The following is a 21127-nucleotide window of genomic DNA, read 5'->3' as shown; positions in this document are numbered from 1 at the left end:
TAAAACTATTGTACAAAAAAACTAATTTGTCTTGATTTTATAGAAGTCTTATAAAACATGAAACCATATTGTAGAATGTTATGATTTGATTCACTAAAAATATCATAGTAAAAAACAAAAGATCCCGTGAATTTCACGGGTCACAAAACTAGTTATTATTATTAATAGAGTAAATTGATAACTTATACCGAGTATAACACAGTTTTTCAAATATTATACCTAAGATAATTTTCTTTCAAAACTTATACCAAAAATCCTATTTTTTCACAATCTTATACCTAAGAAAATTATTCTAGGTATAAGATTTGAAAAACTGTGTTATATTAGGTACAAGTATAAGTTATCAATTTACCCTTATTATTATCTATAAATACTATTAAAAGGCTACCCTAAAATGTTCAATTAAATCCACGTAGACAATGTCACGTAGGATAAAAAAGCCACGCAGACATTTGAAGCTCACGTCAGCCGCATAACCCAAATGCCACACACACATTCATACCCAATTACTCTGTCTCTTATCATCACTGTTCCTACCGACAACGACAATCTCCCTTTTTCCGCTCATTTCGTTAACCGCCATTAATTTATTATTACATGACATTAATTTAATTCATTTATCTATAAATTAATTTAGTTCACTTATCTATAATATTAAACGATATTATCTATATTCTTAAATGATTTTTGTATATTGAATATATTGTTTTCCCAAATTTATGTAAACCTTAGAAATTTACATCAAAATTTCATAATTTATAGTTAATACTGACATTTTAATTGAAATTTTTGTGATAAAATATGTTAATAAAATTTATGATTTATAATTAAAATTGAATTTGTTGTAATAAAACATGTTAATAAATTAATTAAAACTTATTAATTAAAACTCTTCATATTACTTACCACCCACCATTTTTATTAACATTTTTTCCTATTTAATTCATTTTTTTAATTAAACATGGAAATAAATTGATTAAAACTCTTCATAATACTTAACACCCACCAAATTAATTAAAACTTTTTCCTATTTAATTAATTTTTATAATATAATATGTTAATAAATGGATTAAAACTCTTTATATTACTTAACAGTTAACACCCATAATTTTCATTAACATTTTTTCCTATTTAATTCACCTCTTGAGCTTCTCGGCAATCAATTATCTAATTAAATAATACCACAAAATAAATTAAAAATAAAATTAAAATATTGGAATTTATGGTTGTATAATGGTTATAAAACCTATAATAATTTTTATCTATAAAATCTTATTAAAAGGCTAACTTAAAAAATATGACATTGCAAGTTTAATTGTGACGTGGTAAATTTTAATGTGACATGGTAAAAAAAAAGTTATATGGATTACCAATTTAAGAAAATTAAAAAATATATGATAAAAAAATTTAAAAAATATAAGGTATAAACACAAAAAAAAAAAAGAAAAAAAAATTGTAAACCATTGATCTCCTCTCATAATTTTTTTTATTTATTTACCTTATTTATTTAACCATTATTTCCTTTATTTAATGAAATAACCTTTTAACTTTCCTTTCTTTTTTGGTGAAATGTGAGTAGTATATATATCATAACGAGGGAAGAATTACAAGATAAGTAGAACTTTTCTTTCATCACTACTATATATACTCCGTATTTATGTACCATATTTTTTAATTTTTCTTTCATTCATAAAATTTTGAGAGAATTTGTAATAGAATTTTTCATATATATAGTTATTATATTCACCCTAATTTTCAATTTTATTCAAAAAAATAGCACCTGAAGTATACATAGAAAAGTAAACTAATTGTTTCGTTTTTTATTTTTATTATATTTTGTATTAATTTTTTATTATTTTTTGTGTTTGTATTAATATTGCAGGAGAATGAATTTTCAACTTTATTCAAAAAATTGGTAGGTAAGGTATAGCTAAAGAACTAAATTAATTATTTCACTTTTTATTTTTATTATGTTTTGAATTAATTAGAATCTTATTAGTTACTTTTTTGTGTTTATATTAATATTGCAGGAGAATGAATTTTCAACTTTATTCAAAAAATTGGTAGGTAAACTATACAATGAGAACTAAATTAATTGTTTCACTTTTTATTTTTATTATGTTTTGAATTAATTAGAATTTTATTAATTATTTTTTTGTGTGTGTTTGTATTAATATTAAAGGAGGATGAGATACTCACATATCAATAACAATGCATGAGATTCGAAATAATGGTTATGAGTCTTCTTTACAGATTTTTTTCTTGGTTTGGATGACTCTTTCATTTTTGTCAGTTTTTTTTTTCTACAATGGTGTATTAGAAATATCGAATGATAGCAAAAATCTTTAATAAGTTGTAGACATGTTGTTACATTATTGTCCTCACTCTTTCCTACACTTTAGTCTTCTTTGTAACACTTATGTTCTACTTTTATTTTGTCAAACAGGTTACAAATTAAATTGTTTAGCCAAATTATTAAAGTACGATGCACATGTCAATTTGATCTTATCATGGTGTTATAATATTCATAAATAGTAATTAGTTAGAAACTGATTCTTATTCTCCAATTCATTGTTTCAATTCCAATGCTTTCAAGCCTTAAAAAAAAATTTTTTGTTTTCCATCAAATATACTATTCTGTAACTCACAATATTTTTTGGATAAATATTTTTTTTGAATGATTTGTTTATATTTTATTTTCTCCTGAATTAGGAAAGGCTAATATTTCGTATGAAGTATAATAGTATTGTTTTGATTATAATTTTTGATGAATGATCGAATATGAAGAAGTTATGTTTAGAATCGTATATGCATAAATCTCTATTTTTTGCGTGATTCCGAGAAATGCGTAATTAGTTTTGCTCATCTTATACTACTAATAAATTATTAGAGTTTATCTATAAAGTTTTGATCCTTACTTTACTCTCTTACTTTTTGTCCCAAATCTAATCTTATATATACTACGGAGTATATTATTATAACACAAAATGTGATATTTTAAATATATGTAACCTTTCCTTGGAATTATTTGGAATAGTTGTTAAAGTTGCTCACATAAAAGTTCACGACCGTTTCTTTGCAAGATAAACATAGGGCCAAGTACTTTAAAATGCACCAAAACGACAATAAAAATAGTATCTTCATTCAAGCAATAAAGAGGCAAAATGCAATGTTTGTTGGTGAAAAAACCATTTATATTCTATAATCTTTAAGCCGGTCAAAGCAATGGTTAAATAATAAAGAGACAATTGAAGAATAACTAATTAAAAAGACAATTGAAGAACCATTAATTAAACAGGCAATTGAAGAATCATTAGCAACTCAAACGAGAAAATTGAGAGTCATTGATTTTCTTTCTATAAAATCTCATCGAAATACCAATTCATATTGTCTTATTTGATACTAGGTTGTCCAAACCAACATTACCCGTCCTTACAAAAGTCAGTTTTTTTGTTCTCTCTGTAATTTAGAGTATTTTATTGGAATTTTGTGTCTCCTTTTTTCTTTTCTTTCTGTTCATGTATTTATATTTAATAGTCTTAATTGGAGGTGTCAATTCAATTAATTAACTTGATAATTTAATTAATGATGTTATTGTAGGAGGTATGTATATGTTAATGCGATCCTAAAATGGATGTGCTTTGAACTTCGCGTAATTATTTTGCATACCCAATAAGAAATATTTTTACGAGACTAGCATAATTATCCATATTGTACGAGTTTTAGGATTTTGACAGGAGTATTTATTTAAATTTTATATCTATATATATGTGTACTTACTATAAGTGGAGTAATAAGAAGGTTATATTTTTGTAGAGAAAGAAAGGATAATGAACGAAAAGTAATCACGCTATATGTTTCGAAGTTAGGAGGTTTTTAATTGCATATGTAGTAAAAAATAAATTTTAATGCAATTTGTTCATATATGGAAGGGTGACCTTCTTTTAATGTTTTGTTTTATTTGTAGAAACTTGTACTCATATTTTTAAATCCTTTGAAAACAAGGGACGACAATGAAGCGCAAATTCATGTTCCAATACTTCTGTGGCGCCAAGATTGTCCATAAGACCAGAAGTACCCGAAAATTCAATTTGAGGGATTGTGTCCTCGCTTCAAAACAACCAAGCTATTCACATTTTGGTTTGCATATCATCCAGAATCAAAAATTTGGAGTGTATTAAACTTTTGTTTTAAAATACCGCTCCCTCAGTCGTGTTCATTTTATTTACCTTTTTTTTTAATTTTTTATGAGTGGTTTTTTAATTAAAATTAAACAAATGATTGAGAGAGGAAGACTACTCCATATAAGTTATTCACAAATTAAACACTTAAACACAGTCAATTATTAACGATCCCGTGATTTTTACGGGCTCCAAAACTAGTTATCATTATTATTAGGGTTTTTCCATGCATGATTACTAATCCTAATAGTAATATTTAAATATTTTTTCTAACAAACTTATTTTGTCCTTACAAATATCTCCTTAACTATGGGAAAAACAACTTAACGTGTCTAATAACAGAAAAAATCTTCAAGATAATTGAATCCTACTCGAATTCTTAAAGTATGTTTTGTCCTAATATATATACACAACGTACATTACCCTATTTCTTTATTACAACGCAATAATTCACAAAATTTCCCATACACAAACAAATAATAAGCTTCGGTAAGGGTTTGGTATTCAGCTTTCGTTGATCATAATTATCTTGTAAAATGGCAGCTTATGATCTACCATTGGGTTACAAGTTCGAACCGTCAAAGGAAGAACTTGTTGAGTATTTTCTGAAAAGAAGGCTAAGAGGCGAACCATTGGAATCATTCTACAACAATGTTATCATGGACTTTGATGTATATCATCCCTCGAAGATCATGACTTTAACTGAAAGAAAGGTAGAAGAAGACGGTTTTCAACAAGGTTACTTCTTCAGCTCTCTCGAGACGACTTCTAAGAATGGCAAGAGAATAAAGCACCAATATATCCCTACTCATGGGACTTGGTTAGAGAAAGCCGCTACAAAGATGATATGTTATCAGAACGAGGTTATTGGGATCCACAAGTACTACAAGTTTAACCCGGTTTCTGAATCCAAAGGCAGCATGTTGAACAAAGACGAGTGGATGATGCATGAATACTCTCTTTTACACAACCAAGACAACCAAGACCAAGATATAATTGTATTGTGCCATATTACTAACAAGAAAGATTATAATAATTCCCATAATAAGAGTATTAAGGCTCGTAAGATAAACATGGTAGTGGATCAGTCGTTGGATTATGAAGCGGGTCCTAGTAAGATAAGTCGGGTTGATCCATATACTGAATGGAATGACGAAGATCCATTAAACTGGATCTCTTACGACGTTGGGGATGAGTGTGCTACTGCTGATGGAGGAGTAAAAGACGACGAGTCTTTAAAATGGTTCGAGGATGGGTACAAGTCTGCAATGGAACAAATTGTTGCACAAGAAGATCATCATGACGATCATCAGGTCATCGAGATTCCAGCCGTGGAGATGGCTGCTGGCGAGTTAACATGGACAACAAGTAACTTGGATCCACGGGCTCAAGAAGAGTTAAATAGATTGGAGGCCTTGTTAATGGCTTAATTTTTATACTAAATAATGTTATGTTATTGAACCAACAAGGTACAAGGCCAGATTATAACTTTGTAAATAAAGTTTCATGCAATTCTTTCACGTCTTTGTTTTTTTTTTTTTTTTTTTGTTATCATGGGCAAATTCGTTTAGCTTGTATAGTTATATTTATTTGGTATTATTCATAATACAATGCCATCAAATTTTACTGTATCTTGTAGTCATCAAGAATATTCAAGATTTTTTAATTCAAAAAAAAAAATATTCAAGATTTTTAATGTTGAGTATGAGAAACTAACAAAGTAGTTGTTCTTTGTGTGATGATTTTTAATTCAACAAGTGTTCTATAAAACTGTTTTACAATAATAAACTATTGTAAAATCATATACAAAAAATTAGTATGCTCTTATTGTGGAAGAGTGGTCGTTGATGGAAGTTATTTAAGTTAAGTAGGGCTATTTAGATAAAAGATCACTTGATTTTACAACAACACTTGTATTACACGGTTTATACAAGAATTATTATTATTCAACACTAAAATAAATAATAAAATTTGTAATACACTAATCAGAGTGTCATAGATGAATTTCAAGCATCGGTAGCCGACGTTTTCTAAAAGCATTATTACCAGAAGAATTAGCATTTAGCAAATTTAGCATTTATTAAGTGTGAAACTGGGGTAAAATGAAGCTAGTACTGAGATTATTGCAGCTGATCTCTTGATTTCTTGGTGGTGGTCTGCTTATCCTATATTTTTTCTGTTTCAAATCGTGAGAAATAGGTACTTTGGGAACATTTTGTGTAAGTGTAATTCGGGTGTCCACCATTGACAACAGTGAATAACCCCCTCGGCGCAGATACTTTCACGAAGAGGTAACAACTGACCCAGAAGTTTGTTTCATTCCCTAGGCATGGATCGTTCATGATAGCAGCTCCCCGTTTGTATGTGTTGACTATTTTCTGCCGGTCATTTTGCCACATCTAAGAGGACGTTGGCTAGTCTAATGCGTGAAAAAAAAACCTGTAAACTACTCTCATGAAACAATAATTGATGTGGTTTCTTAATCAAGAACTTTCTATTATACATAGAGGTAGACATTTGAGAATCGCAATACAATCAATGGAAACAAATAGAGAGAATCATTATTGAAATAAGTATTATCACTTGTCAGTGTATAATCTGTATTACATTTGCGCGCTGACGATGGAAAGATAATGAAGACAACACTATCATTGTTAGTCAGCATTGACAAGAGCATTGTTAAATAAATTGCACTCGAAATGTCAATCAATGCGCTACCTATTACAAATTGGTTTTGGGTTACAAATTTATTCGACTTGTAATTCATTGGACTCCACTTGATCCCTAAACCTGTCAAACCGGTCACAAAAGGTTGGGCTAATAATGGTCGAGTCAAAACAAAACATAGGTCCCACGCCGACCAGCCTAGTATAAGATGTCAATCTTGGACCTTGAAGAGTTACTGGGTTGATAAGGGAGGGTTCATTTCCAAAAAAAAATCCAGGACCTCTTCCTTAGCTTTAATCATGTAATAATCGGCTGCCAATTGAAATTTAACGAATTTATAAAAATCATCGGAAGATCGCAAGTTTAACCATATCATCATTAGTATAACATTATAACATACCTCATATACAGAAAAAAATAGTGCGAACTTATTCAAAGATATTGTCTTCTGTTCCAACTGCATTAATCTGCACCCAAGGAAAATTAAGCATCAGAATCCATCCGTTTTTTTGGCTAAGAAAACTTGAGAAATAATAGATCTGTGATATGAACATTACAAACCCAATATAAAACAATTTATGAAAAGGTTCTTAAGATTGCAGTTTAAGGCAATACCGACCACATTTATGGAGCAATGACCGATTCCAAGATCGAATCTCAAAACTGAGATTTAATACCAGGATTGCAAGTGCTAACCTTGTGAAGTATTCCTTTCTTGAAGTAGTAGTCGACCACAGGAAGACTCAATTCTCTGAACACTTGAAGGCGTTTCTTAACTATTTCTTCGTTATCATCTACCCTCCCCTGTAACACACAAGATATCAAATCATCTTATGTGTGATACTCGAAAAAAATGACATAAGATTAACTTGGACGTAATAGGCATGGCAAATTAGAGGAATAAATTGCTCCAGAATATACAACCACATAGAAGTACCTCGTTACGATTCAGGACTCGCTTCACTATTTCTTCCTCGGGACAGTCAAAGAAAAGCACAAGATTTGGCGATGCTCCAATCTGAATTTCATTAGATGACACTTGAATAGATCTGTGGCTTTTTTAGTCAGCTGGTGAAACCGTTAAAATATCAGATGATATTACAATAGCTGCAAAGAAAGTGACTTCTAAATTTCTAATCTTTACAACAACAACATCAACAACAAGAAGAAAAAAGCTGTAAGGCTATAATGATTCGAGGTCGGTTAAAAGTTTGATCTTCGGATGGAATTGTTTCTGTGGTTTGGCACCGTTAGTCATATGCGGGGGAGGGAGTTCGGTTCGCTAGCAACGGGTGGTCGATGGGGTGGACGTCAGGAGTGGCCGGCGGTTTTGGTGGTGGTTTGCTTTTTTTCCTGTGTACTCCCTCCCATCCAAACCAAAGGTTACATTTGACTTTTTGGCACTATTCATAATTGTAGATAATCTTTGGTATTATTAGTAATGTATAAGAGAAAACATAGTCATGCGAGATCTTGTTTGATTCATCGTCATGAATTCTATAAGAATATCAAGTTTTTATAATTTTTAATAATGTGTAACTAAAGATATTCACGTTGCAAAACGCACCTCGGCATGCGTAATAAAGTCAAATGTAACCTTTGGTTTGGATGGGAGGGAGTAGTACATAACGTTGTTTTTTCTTGCCTAAATGAGATGGTGACACCGGGTGGTACCGAGTTTTAGTAACACCCGGGGTATTTTAGTAAATTCATTCCATTTTTGAGGTCTTTTTAAAATTTAAAACTTTTCACTTGAGAAGGGTATTTTAGGAAGATTAATTTACTAGGTTAGGATTTTAAGTGAATCTGGATTCTGGGTAATTAATTTAGGGTCCATCATTGAAATTTACAACTTTCTTTGTGTTTTTTGATGTAGGAAATCGTCATTAAATTGTCCCTCAATTGATTTTCTGAGGCTATGTGTAGTCATTAATTATTGGGAATCTGCGTAATCAATCAACCAAAATTCACAAAGTAATCATACGCTGCAAAAATGTGATTGCTGATTTAGTAAACATGAAAAATTCCCCAGTCGTTGATGAAGAGTAGCGCCATAGTCTTGATAATCCTTACAAGATTATCTATGAATCAGCTTGTTAAATTTGCCTACTTCGCAAAAATAATCTCTATCATAGATGGATTTTTTTTTCAAATCATAACATTTCCCAAATTTAATTAGATTAAGTTACAATAATGCCCATTAAATTTGGCGCAAAATCTGAAAATTGATTATTATTTTTTTATTTTTATCATTTTTTAATTAAGGTGTTACCGAGTTTCGGTAACACCCGGTGTCGCCCTATCACTCCCCTTTTTTTGTTTAAAAAATCAATGTACTAAGACGTACATCAATGCAGTCATACAAATAATTTTTTTGACATAACTTGCTAAGTGCAGGCTTTGTGAAATTTTGGATGAATTCATGAAACGATGTGTGGATATTAGAGAGAATAATGAGAGAGAGATTATAGAGGGAAATGAGAGGGAGAATGAAAGGGGTATAATTGTCAGTGGCGGATCTTGAAAAAATTTCTTATGGGGGCCGGGCTAGATTAAATCGACTACTATTGTAGTCTTTCCATTCTAATTTTTTGTTTTCATTAATATAGCTTCTAAAAAAAATGGCAAGTAAATTATTTGCAGGAAATAGAGGTATTATTGAAATAAAATGTAGTCAAATTAAATTTAAAGTATAAAAAAATCGATGTCTATTATATGGTGTTTTTGTTGTTATTTTAGACATTTTTAATTTAACGTAAATGTAATTCCTTTCTCATGATCATTTGTTTACCTTTGATTTTGACACAAAGGCTAAGGAGAGATGAAAGAACCATTTATTTGGTGACAAATGAACCAAATTGAGTGTTGAAGATAAATTGTTCATCAAAAGCATTCCCAAAATAGAAAGGTAAACAATTGACCGAGACACCCTAATATGGAATAGATAAACAAATAACCGTGACAAAGGAGTATTAGACAAAAAAAATTACTATTTAGAACTAAATTTCGATTCATATTAAAAAAAACGTGAATCTTTATACTCCGCACTTATTGCTTACTAAACAGTTATTTTGTTGATTTAATTAACACAAATTGTTTAGTTAAAAATACGTTGAGAACTGTTAGTCACCCAACAAAAAAATTCCAACTAAATGATACAGTGGGCCAAACAGCCCAGCAATATCATCAAGAGAGAGTATTAAGATTTATATAAGTGGGCCTTTCTTAACAAACATGTGGGTTACCATGCATTATGGTACATCCTAATATCGACAGGGGTCAAACTAACCGTGTAGTGTATTTGCCCCAAAGGTTAGGGGGGGTCTGGCCCCTGCGCAGGTCAAGGGAGATCCGCCCCTGATAATTGTCAATAGTATACTGCGATGAGTAAAATGTGTACTGCGAAAATTAGGGCCCTTAAAATAATGAAATAATAACTAATTTTAAAAGTTGTAACAACTTTAGCACATTATAACATTATACATGTTATCTTCATCATTGACATTTGAGTTGCCATTAACATCGACACAACGGCAGTACAACTACTCTAATCTCATTTTCTTGTTCGTTTCTTTCTGTTGAGAACTTTCAAGTAAATTCGATACGGAATATTTAGATATTTTATAAAAGTTTCGTATAGGGGTCCATATATACTCCTCCGCAGGTATTTGCTTCAACCTTCAATCATGAAGGTTCAAAGAGAACTTTAGTTGGAAATATGAAGTACAAACAAACAATTTAATGAAAACACCATTAAAATTTACGAAACCCATTTCCAATTACACCATAGTCTTAATTAACAATGAGATTTTCAATTAATTAACACATACTATTGTATGAGTGTAAGTTAATTAAAGAATCATGGTAAAGTTTACACATATTTGGAAAAGCATTATAGTGTGTTAGCTAATAACGATGATGATACAGCGGACATGAACATGGAAGCTAAGTGAGACTGGGGGAGATATGGAGAGCGTAATTTGATTATCTGAATACACACATTAATATCAGCTCGATATATATGCGGTCTTCCGGTTTTACCCTTCGTTAAATGAGTTGACTCAATCTATTAAAAATTAACAAAAAGATTAAAATGTGATTTAATTTACTAAAATGCCCACGGTGGCACTGAAAATGAGTACCATCCGGTGGCGCTATCTCGTTTTCCATTTGATAATGAGCTCGCTAATGCTCGAAATCGGCTTGTATGATATATAGCTTGAACTCCAGCTCTCGGTGAGAGCTAGATTCAAACCCGAAATAAGCCAAATCTTTTTCATTAAACTTGATTAACCAACCAATTTAAAAATTAATGAATTACCCTGGGGAAACACGAGATGGCATAAATAAAACACACAAACTCCAAGATTTGAATAAGTTGAGTTTGAAATCTATATGTTTGATACATAAATATCACATGTTATACATAAAAAAATAAAAATTACATAAAATTATATTCACATCATTTTGAACAAATACTAATTGGTTTGAACATAACGTATCGTGAAATGATATAATTTGAGAACTTAATTTTGATTGTTGCATTACTCGAATAAATTTTATTTTAGTTAATATGATATTTGATCACTCACAAAATAATTTATAAAACATTGATCATGCATAATTAATTATCACTTATTAGTTTTAATTAAAATTGTATGTATTTTATTTTAGAACATTGAAGTTAAACCTAAAAAAAATTAATTTGAGAAAAATTAATTTATTTTTATTTATAAGTAAAAATATTAAAGATCATATATAAATTATGTTATTTTTCTTCAATTATAATAATTAAATTTTAAAATAAGCCGCGCGAAGCGCGGGATACTACCTAGTATTAATTAAAATTACTTTTCTTATAATTTTTTATTTAACTCTAATTTATTACTAATACCTTTTATTATTTTTAGTATGGGTTTTTTTGTCAAACACAATCTTTAAAAAACTTTTTTTTTCCCAAACACCACCTTTAAAAAAAAGTTTGTGAAACACAACCTTTAATAATTTTTTTTTTTGTTAAACACGACATTTTGGCTATAATTTGAACACGCAATAGGCTTACATTAAGTCCGATACTTGAGGTTGCAAACGAGGTCAATTTGAGGTGTTTTTATACTCTTTGGAAAGGTGGGAGTACAAACTTTCCAAGCGTTACCAATACGGTGGTGATAGGTGGCCTTATGTGGGGTCTATTGGGGTGTAAATTAAGGTTGGTCAAGAAGTGAATTGGAGGTAAAAACAAATCAGAAAAACACTAATTCACTCCTTAACGAACCTTACTTTACACACCAATAGACCCCTTATAAGGCCACCTATCACCGCCGTATTTATAACGCCTAGAAAGCTTATACTCTGACCTTTCCAATGAGGCTAAAAACACCTCAAATCGAGCTCGTTTACTATCTCAAATATCGACTGAAAGTCAGCCTATTGCAAGTGTTCAAATTCTAGCCAAAATGTCGTGTTTAACAAAAAAAATTTATTAAAGGTTGTGTTTCACAAACTTTTTTTTTTAAAGGTGGTGTTTGGAAAAAAAAAGTTTTTTAAAGGTTATGTCTACCTTTAATATTTAGTATATTTATGTATACCTTTAATATACGTACACACTCCTGTATACGCTACTTCAAGTTCTACGATTTAATATATGTACATACTCCTTTATTAATTTCTTTATACAGTATGATTTAATATACGTATACATTCCTTATTCGTATGTTTATCTATTACGGAAGTATTTAATTCGGGTTTTATTTTTTTTAATTAATTTTTTTTCAATTAATATTTGCGTATACACTTGGAACTATTATCGTAACCCAAAGAGGTTGATCCCATGTTGGATTTCAAGTTGGTGGAGATTGATTTAATTAAAGGACATGCTAAATCCCGCACGCCATTTTACTAAATCCCGCATATTTTTTTGCTTTATTTCAAGTTTACCCCTCTCATTTTCCACCCCAATCAAAGAAAGACAAATTAAAAACAAAAAAGAAAATAAAAAAATTCCAGAACCGATGAACAATCGGACGGAAATGTCCGTGTCTTTGCAGAATTCAAAGTCATCAATCATGTTGTAATCATGAAAATAATCATAAATCATGTTGTAATTATGAAAATTCATTATGCTTGTGTAGTTAATGCACAAATTCTACGAAGTTAGGGCTTGTTTGGTTGCCTATCTAATTCATGGGAAAATTAAAATCCCATGAATTGTAAAAAAGGGTGAGTGTTTCGTTGTCATTTTTTTGGCAAAATGTAGGCATTCAATTTTCCTAGGAGTTTTGAATGCCTACATGATGTAGGAGTTTGATTACCTACTCCCCCCTAGGTAGTTGACAACTCCTAGGAATTCAACTCCTACATCCGCAACCAAACAAGTTTTCTGGATTCATGTGAATTTGTATATGGGAAAATAATTCACGTCAATTGCATTTTCCGGTGTTAATCAAACTCCAAGATGAACCAAACGAGACCTTAATGCCATGAATTCTACGACCACACGCCTGCCACGAATTCGATAACCTTCTTCCCATGTGCCATCCGACCCCCTACTCCGACCGCCTACTGGACAACCCCACAACCACCCCTTCAACAACCCAACATTATTTGTAATCTAACATCTATCCAAATTCCAAACCCTAATTGTAAAAAATCCTCTTTATTTAAAAAAATAAAGTCAATTAAATCGATTAAAAGATGGGAGTTATTAAAATTGTTGATAAAACGGAGAGATTACATGCGATATGTGCAAATTACGATCGATAATTATCTAATTATTAACAAATTTGTTAGGTTTTAAGAGAGAGGAGGGAGAGAACTCATTTTAGTTTTTTTTTATAAGACGAAGGGTAGTTATGGAATATATGGGAAAAGTGTGTGGGATATAGTAAACTCGTGTGCGGGATTTAGCAATTGCGTTAATTAATTAGATGTTTCGGTTTGTAAATCTTGGTTCTTTTGTGAGACAATGTTGAAATCTTTAGACTTGGTTTGTAAAATTGATTTAAGTACATAGGATTACCGACCGCACTCCTTGATTACCAATCGAATGCATTCTGCCAATTTTTTGTGCACTTGGTCTGTAAAGATGAGTAAAGGTATGATCGACCATTTGGCCAGCTCTAACTGCCCCTTCATGAATGACGGGGATGTTGAAGATGATCTTTGTGTGCGGTCAACCGTACGCCATCAACACTCTTATGTTAGCGGATGTAGCTACTTTGTTGTTTTAGTTTATGGTATTACTAAAATAATTGCATTTGACCAAATGAGTCAAATGTCATATAAACCCTTGTATTTACCGCTGTCAAAAAAAAAATTGTGCACTTTCAATACTGACCGAAGTTCTAATTATCGTCTGATAGTAGTCGGTATTTACCGACTGAATGGTCACATTATCAACCGACAATAGTTGGTATTTACCAACAGCATTAGCTATTACTGACCGACTTCAGCTGACTTATTGACTGGTCAATAATTGAGGCACCGGCCAAAGTTACTATTACCGACCACTTTTTTTATCGCTAAGTGATACGAGTACGGATACGGCCTAAAGGAGCTGATGGCACACGGTACAAGGCAACCACATTTGAAGCTAATAAAATGATCATCTTTTATTTACTTATTGCTAATAATGTATTCAATAAGTTTGTAATTACTTTAAACCTTTCATTTTACTAGCTTTATGATTGTAATTAGTGAGGGAGTGATGACAACTCCTCACTTAGCTAAGTTTTTCAAGCCTTGGCTGCCTATATAAGGCCATAAACTTTCAACAATAAGGAAATTCAGAAGTATATGAAAGATTAAGAAAAGAAAACACTTGTGTTTTTGTTATTTTTAAGTATGTAGTTTACATACCAAAAATCCGTTAGTTTTCGACGCGTTTCGAGTCTAACTCGACCGTAACTCAATAGGTCTTGAGTTCGATCACTATTGTTTGAGTTATTGGTCTAACTCAAGCAAATATCTCATTGTTATTGTTATAGGTCTAACGATAGCAAATATCCTTTGTTTCTTGTTTCATTTACATATCAAAAAACACATAAAAACAATAGATTCGTAATTACTTTCAGACAATCCATTAAACTGTTCAAATCAGGTCTTATTCCGCGACCAAATCGTATCACTAAGTTATCGGCCGTATTAATCCGTCGGTATATTCACTTTACTGACCAAATTTAATGACCGGATATTTTGGTCTACAATGTTAGTAAATCGGTTTACCGACCGACCTTAAATAAGTTTAAGTTTAAGTGTAGTTGAGGACCTTAATTAAGGTCCTTAATCACTAGTTATATTAGAAGGGAGCCAATCCTATTACCCATTCAAAAATCTATACACACTTTATTAAAAAAATGATGATTTGACTTCACTTGACTCGGTGGTTAGGTGGTAACTAAAGTATTCACACCCAAAATTAACCCCCATAACTTTGTGTAATTGTGAAATTAACCCCCACAACTTTCAGTTGGAGTAATTTGGCCCCATAACTTACATAATAAGTGAAATTAAACCCCTTTATCAAAATCTCACGAGAAATTCAATTTATCATATAAAAAAAAGTAAAAATGATTATGTTTTTATGAAAAATACAAAATAAAAGCTTACAAAAATAAAAATAAAAAAGTAGCATATATTAGATAGAAAAAATTAAAACTACTTTACAAAAATCAAACAATTTATTATTTTTATACTCCCTCCCATTCACAATAAACCTCCCATTTCATTTTGGCACAAATATTAAGAAAACACACTACCCCACCATATAATTAAATTTGAACCACACAAATACACTACCCCACTATACAATTAAATTTGGACCACACAAACACTTACCAAAAAAGGAAATAGGGAGGTTATTGTGAATAGACGGAAAAGGAAATAGGGAGGTTTATTTTGAATGGGAGAGAGTATAAAATATATATTTTTCAACTAATTTTTACAATTTTTGTAAAAATTTTCAATTGCAAAATATTTTTTCAACTTTTTTTTACATACGTATGTAATTCGGTATGATTTTTGTTAAAAAAAAAATTAACAATTTTATGTGAATTTTTTTGAAATGTTGAAAAATAGAAATATTTGAATATTTTTTTACCCTTTTATTATATTTTTTGTCATGAAAATATTTTATTCCGATTTCTGATTTTAACACAACTACCTAACAAAATATTTTGCAATTGAAATTTTTTTACAAAAATTGTAAAAAAAAGTTGAAAAATCTGTACTTTATAAAAAAAAAATTGTTTGATTTTTGTAAAGTATTTTAATTTTTTTTATCTAATAATGCTTTTTTAATTTATTTTTGTAAACTTTTATTTGTATTTTTCATAAAAACATTAACCATTTTCACTTTTTGATATGATAAATTAAATTTCTCGTGAGATTTTGATAAAAGGGTTTAATTTCACTTATTATGCAAGTTATGGGCCAAATCACTCTAATTGAAAGTTGTGGGGTTGATTTCACAATTGCTCAAAGTTATGGGGGTCAATCACCACTTCCCCCAAAATTAGGGGTTCATATCTTAGCAAAAGCTAAATGCAAATCGAAGACGTACTCACACGGTCATACCAATATACCGCTTACCAAACTTGTATAAAAGTCATAGTACAGTTTCTTTCGTTAATGTTAAAATATTATCGCCTAGAATATCTTATTATAAAGTATATTTATACTGATTATTATTAATGAGAAAGTCAACCATTACCTTTCTACACAAACAATTCGTGTTGCTTCTATGCAAAGATGATGCACAAACACGTTTGACTGAAGGATCAAAGATGCATGAATGTCTGCCCCCTTTCCCATTTGAACCTTTGACAATCAACTTGTACGTTAGTACGTTACCGTAGATCCAAGGGATTTTGTTTGCAAATCTTCTTAAATTACTACCAAAATCAAAAACAATCTCGCAAGTTTTGTTGGTATATCAACAATCCTTCTGAGTCTCTTTTAAACAATCATCATTTTTGTATATGTTTGTTTTTCTGTTAGTTAGCGAGTTAAGTGGTTTGACTTTTCACTTCAAATATAAAAACATATACACAAAGAAATGATTTGTACTTAATAGAGTTTAATTGAACTGGACTGAACGGTGAAGCTGAACAGAACTGAAATTAACTACTGAAGTAAGAGTTAATTTGTGAAAAGATGAGCTGAACTGAAATGAACTTAATGAAGCTAGACTGAACAAAATAGAGCTGAACTCAACTGAAATGAGCTGAAATTAAATTCAGAAGAACATGGCCTAAGACGAAATAAATAGCTTATCTGGGGTCACTAACTCTCGTATACAACTTACGGAGTATATAAGATATAAAAATGTTCTAAATACCTATTTATCGATCGACAATTGGTCTCTCTTAAGACGGACATATATAAACAAAAAAATACGGTCAAAATATGACTTCGAAGACCACTAAAAGCAAGTGTAACCTTTAGTTTGAATAGAAGGGAATATATTCCATATTAATTATCTGTTTTCTAAATACGGAAAGATTCTTGGGTACACTGGGTGTACAAGATTATCGTACACCCTAACCAATAATAAACCTTTACTATTCCATTTAGATTTTACTTTATTATTTATGGAAAGTGTGGGTAATTCTAATAATCTTATTGGCTCGGGTGTACGATGACGTGGTACACCCGATGTACGAAAGAATTTTTCTCTAAATACGTATCACAAGAAAACCCATACCTATAAACATTAGGAAACATTTTTTTTTCGGCAGCTGGTAAAGAAAGATCCTTATACAATTGGCATTGGACTTAGGGGTGTAAATGAGCCGAGCCGAGCTCGAGCTTACCTATGATCGAGCTCGGCTCATATTGTAAAAGTCGAGTTCGAGCCCGAACCCGAGCTCTTGAAATCAAGGCTCGGGATCGGCTCATATAATATTTTACGAGCCCGAACCCGAGCCCGAGCTTTGTTTGCGTACTATTTTTTCGAGTATTATTTTAATTATAAAGTAATTTTTTATTTAAAAATTCAAATTCAAACGAGAATATAATTTTTTATTAGTTTATAATAACAATTATTATGTAATTTTATCTTATAAACTAATATTTTAATTTATTTATTTTAAAAAAACTGATACAATTGAAGTAAATATAGTGAAAAACGTTAAGTAATTTTAAAAATAACGAGCTCAAACGAGCTCCCGAGCCGAGCCTTAGTGTGCTCAAGCTCGGCTCGGTTTGGGCTCAGCTTAGTTCGAGCCCGAGCTCGAGCTCAGTTTGACCGATCTCGAGCCGAGCTTTGACCGAGCCGATCCCGAGGGCTTGTCGAGCAGGCTCAGTTCATTTACAGCCCTAATTGGACTCATTTGGTCAAATGCACTTATACTACTAATATCGAAAGCTAAGACAAAAAGGTAACTACATCGGTTAACACACATGTGTTGATGGCGTACGACTGGTTGAACACGGAATTCAACATCTTCATCCTCAACCTTCTTGAAGGGACGAACAGAGCAGGCTAAATGATAGAACAAATCTTCACTCATCTTAATAGACAAAGTTTCGGAAAAATACCTGCAACAAGACCTAAAAGTGTGTCTCGGAGATTCATCTCATTGGCTATGATACACATCACCTGGAACACAACGAGACCCTTGATCCAACGCGAGAGGGCGGAGTGTGCGCACTTACGCCACACAGACATAGAAAGGAAAGGCAGAACACAGACAAGTAAAGTCTGCTTCCAAAGGAGAGAAAACTCCTACACTTTGGAACACAATCACTATGGACAAGAAACTCGTATCCCAGACAAGCGAGTAAGTAAATAACTGGCAATAAAAAAACTACTTGAACAGGCCTTGACCAAAACTATCTCTGAAGGCGGCCGGATAAAGATGGGCACAACACAAACCGAATGTAAATCTACAATCGTCATTATTAACCCGACAACTAAAGCAAATAACCCATGGATAAGGGGACATGACACCTTAAACATCCATGACGAAGTCGGTAAGATAAACATGTAGGAGGTTATTATTCGGTGTAATAAAAGGCACGATACATAAAGATATATAAAACATTTAACTATAAGAGGAAACCACTGCATCCGACCCAACCAGCGACACTGCCAAAACCCCAACTCCACCCTACCCAACACGCCTCAATAGACAGAACATAAACCCCATCAGCCAGGACCTCGCAGCTAGGGATGTCAGCGGGGCGGGTATAAGCGGGTACCGCCCCGCACCCGCTCCAGTTGGGGCGGGTATGGGTACAGCTTTCGCGGGTGATGGGGCGGGTACGGGTACAAAAATTTCGCCCGCCATGGGTGGTGGGGCGGGGATGGGTTTTACGTCATACCCACCAAATACCCGCCTACCCACCAATTATTAAAAAAATATATACATTATTATGACTTTCGATAATGTTATTTACTAATTTTATTGAAAATCTTAAACTAAGATTATAAATATGAAAATTTACGGAAATTCATGGTAATTAAATTACATTTTATTTTAAAAAGTATCGACAAAAAATATGATATAGGTGGTTGGTGGGTAAAGGGGGCGAGTACGGGTCTAGATTTTCATTTGGTGGGGCGGGTACGGGTATGGAAACTTGTACCCGCCATGGGTGGTGAGGCGGGTACGGGTATGGGAATTTCTTGGTGGGTACGGGTACGGGGGAGCCTATATCCACCACCGCCCCGCCCCAATGACATCCCTACTCGCAGCAACCAAAGAAAAAGACGGACTCAACCTGCGTGCTAGTCACGAGAAGCAAAACAGACCCCACAAACACCAAAACACGAATAATACACCGAGACTCCAAATTCCAGACGAACCCCGAGGACCATCAGCTTACATGAAAGAAACCAACTAAGAGAACTACTCAGACCGTCACTAGTAAAACAGAAATTGGGACCGATCAGTGGGGGAAGGGGGAAAAACCAAATCGTCCCAAAATCACCACCACAAACAAAACAGCGACACCAAGATGAGCTATACTCATCGACAATACCGACGAACTCACGGAAAACGGGAACTTACCAGGGGTGGCGAAAGGGGCGAGGGAGAGGGGAAAAACCCACATTTTATTTCTACCCAAATTCTCATTTGTGATACGTCAAAAGTTTATGACGGAAAAATGTGACCATTTTATGATAAACTTTTTATGTTTTCTTAAGATTTAAATAAGTCAAATATCATCCTATTTGGATAGGTGACACAAGTTTTTTGCTACTCCCTGGACATTTTTACTATTTTACTTTTGTCTCATTCATTCTATTTGACTTGTTTTAAATTTAAGAAATATTTGTTAATCTTAAACAAGAATTTATGATATACAAATACTACTTAATTCTTTTTATTAAACGGTCTTACACAAGTATTCAGAATTCATAAACATATACACTACTAGGTATACACGGTTTAGTGACAGAAGAATCTGTCACTACATTGCCTTTCCCGTCACAAAAAACGGGTTTGTGACGGATTGCCCGTTGTAAACTATAAAAATTCGTACCTGCGATAATAAATAAAGAGGCACAAAAATAATATGGAAAACAAGAGTTTATTTTATTGAAAGATTAAGGGTTACAATTTCCGTAACTCTCTTGATTCCATCTCTAAGGGATTTAGGGTTTGATAGTACTACGGAGGTCTTATCGACTTAATCCATCTGCTCCCCCCAAACCCTAAACACAACAGCTGTATTTTATAGTTCTAGTTAGCTTATAGGGCAAGACGGAAATATTCTCTATTATCCTAAGATATTATCACAATCTTTAATGATAATTATCTCTAAATAATAAATATACCATCTAATAAATATCTACCAAAATATAAAATTTCGGTGTCTACACTCGTCACAAAGGGTAGTCACTGTCAATGGTCACAAAAAAACATATCCCATTATCGTGTATTTGTGATGCAAAGAAAGTTATAAGCGCAACTTCATGTTCTTGTTTTGTTGTGTTGTGTAACTCGGGTGTCACCTTGACTTGGCAAACGAGTTAACCGGGTCGGTTCGATCGGATCTATTTGAGTCGGGATAGTTTGGGTCTCATTGATTTCAGGCTAATTCGGGTTAGATCGCATCACTTTGGGTTTCGGGACTGTTTCGGGTTTGTTGGTAGGGTCTGTTTTGGGTCGAGCGGGTCGGGTTATTTCGGCTCGGGTCAATGAATAAGAGAGAAAAGTCATTTCAAGTCTTTCCGGTTCAATAAGAGTTATGTTTTGTCGGGTTTCATTCGGGTTGGGTGGTTTCACATCGGATCAGTTACAGGTCAAGAAAGCTCAGGTCGTTTTCGGTCC

The 21127-nt window shown here is 32.3% G+C and overlaps 1 protein-coding gene and 1 long non-coding RNA gene across 3 annotated transcripts; one reads left to right on the top strand and one right to left on the bottom strand.

Annotated features, from left to right (window-relative positions):
- Positions 1–4717: 4717 nt before the first annotated feature.
- On the top strand, positions 4718–5611 carry LOC141620721 (NAC domain containing protein 50-like). The gene has a single exon (XM_074437521.1). It carries the CDS (start codon positions 4718–4720, stop codon positions 5609–5611), a length of 894 nt encoding a protein of 297 aa, XP_074293622.1.
- A 1102-nt stretch (positions 5612–6713) lies between these two features.
- Positions 6714–8465, bottom strand: LOC141622047 (uncharacterized). Of its 2 annotated transcripts, none has more exons than XR_012532846.1 (4): positions 7786–8465; positions 7468–7652; positions 7249–7315; positions 6714–7160 (listed from the first exon to the last, which is right to left on the bottom strand). It is a non-coding gene; the product is annotated as an uncharacterized LOC141622047 (long non-coding RNA). The 2 variants fall into 2 exon arrangements; XR_012532847.1 differs by having other exon boundaries at positions 7545–7652.
- Positions 8466–21127: the final 12662 nt, after the last annotated feature.

The sequence above is a fragment of the Silene latifolia genome, chromosome X (genome assembly GCF_048544455.1).
Source record: "Silene latifolia isolate original U9 population chromosome X, ASM4854445v1, whole genome shotgun sequence".
In the NCBI taxonomy this organism is placed as follows: domain Eukaryota; kingdom Viridiplantae; phylum Streptophyta; class Magnoliopsida; order Caryophyllales; family Caryophyllaceae; genus Silene; species Silene latifolia.
Note: the sequence above shows the minus strand (reverse complement) of the source record. Positions and strands in the feature narration are given on the sequence as shown.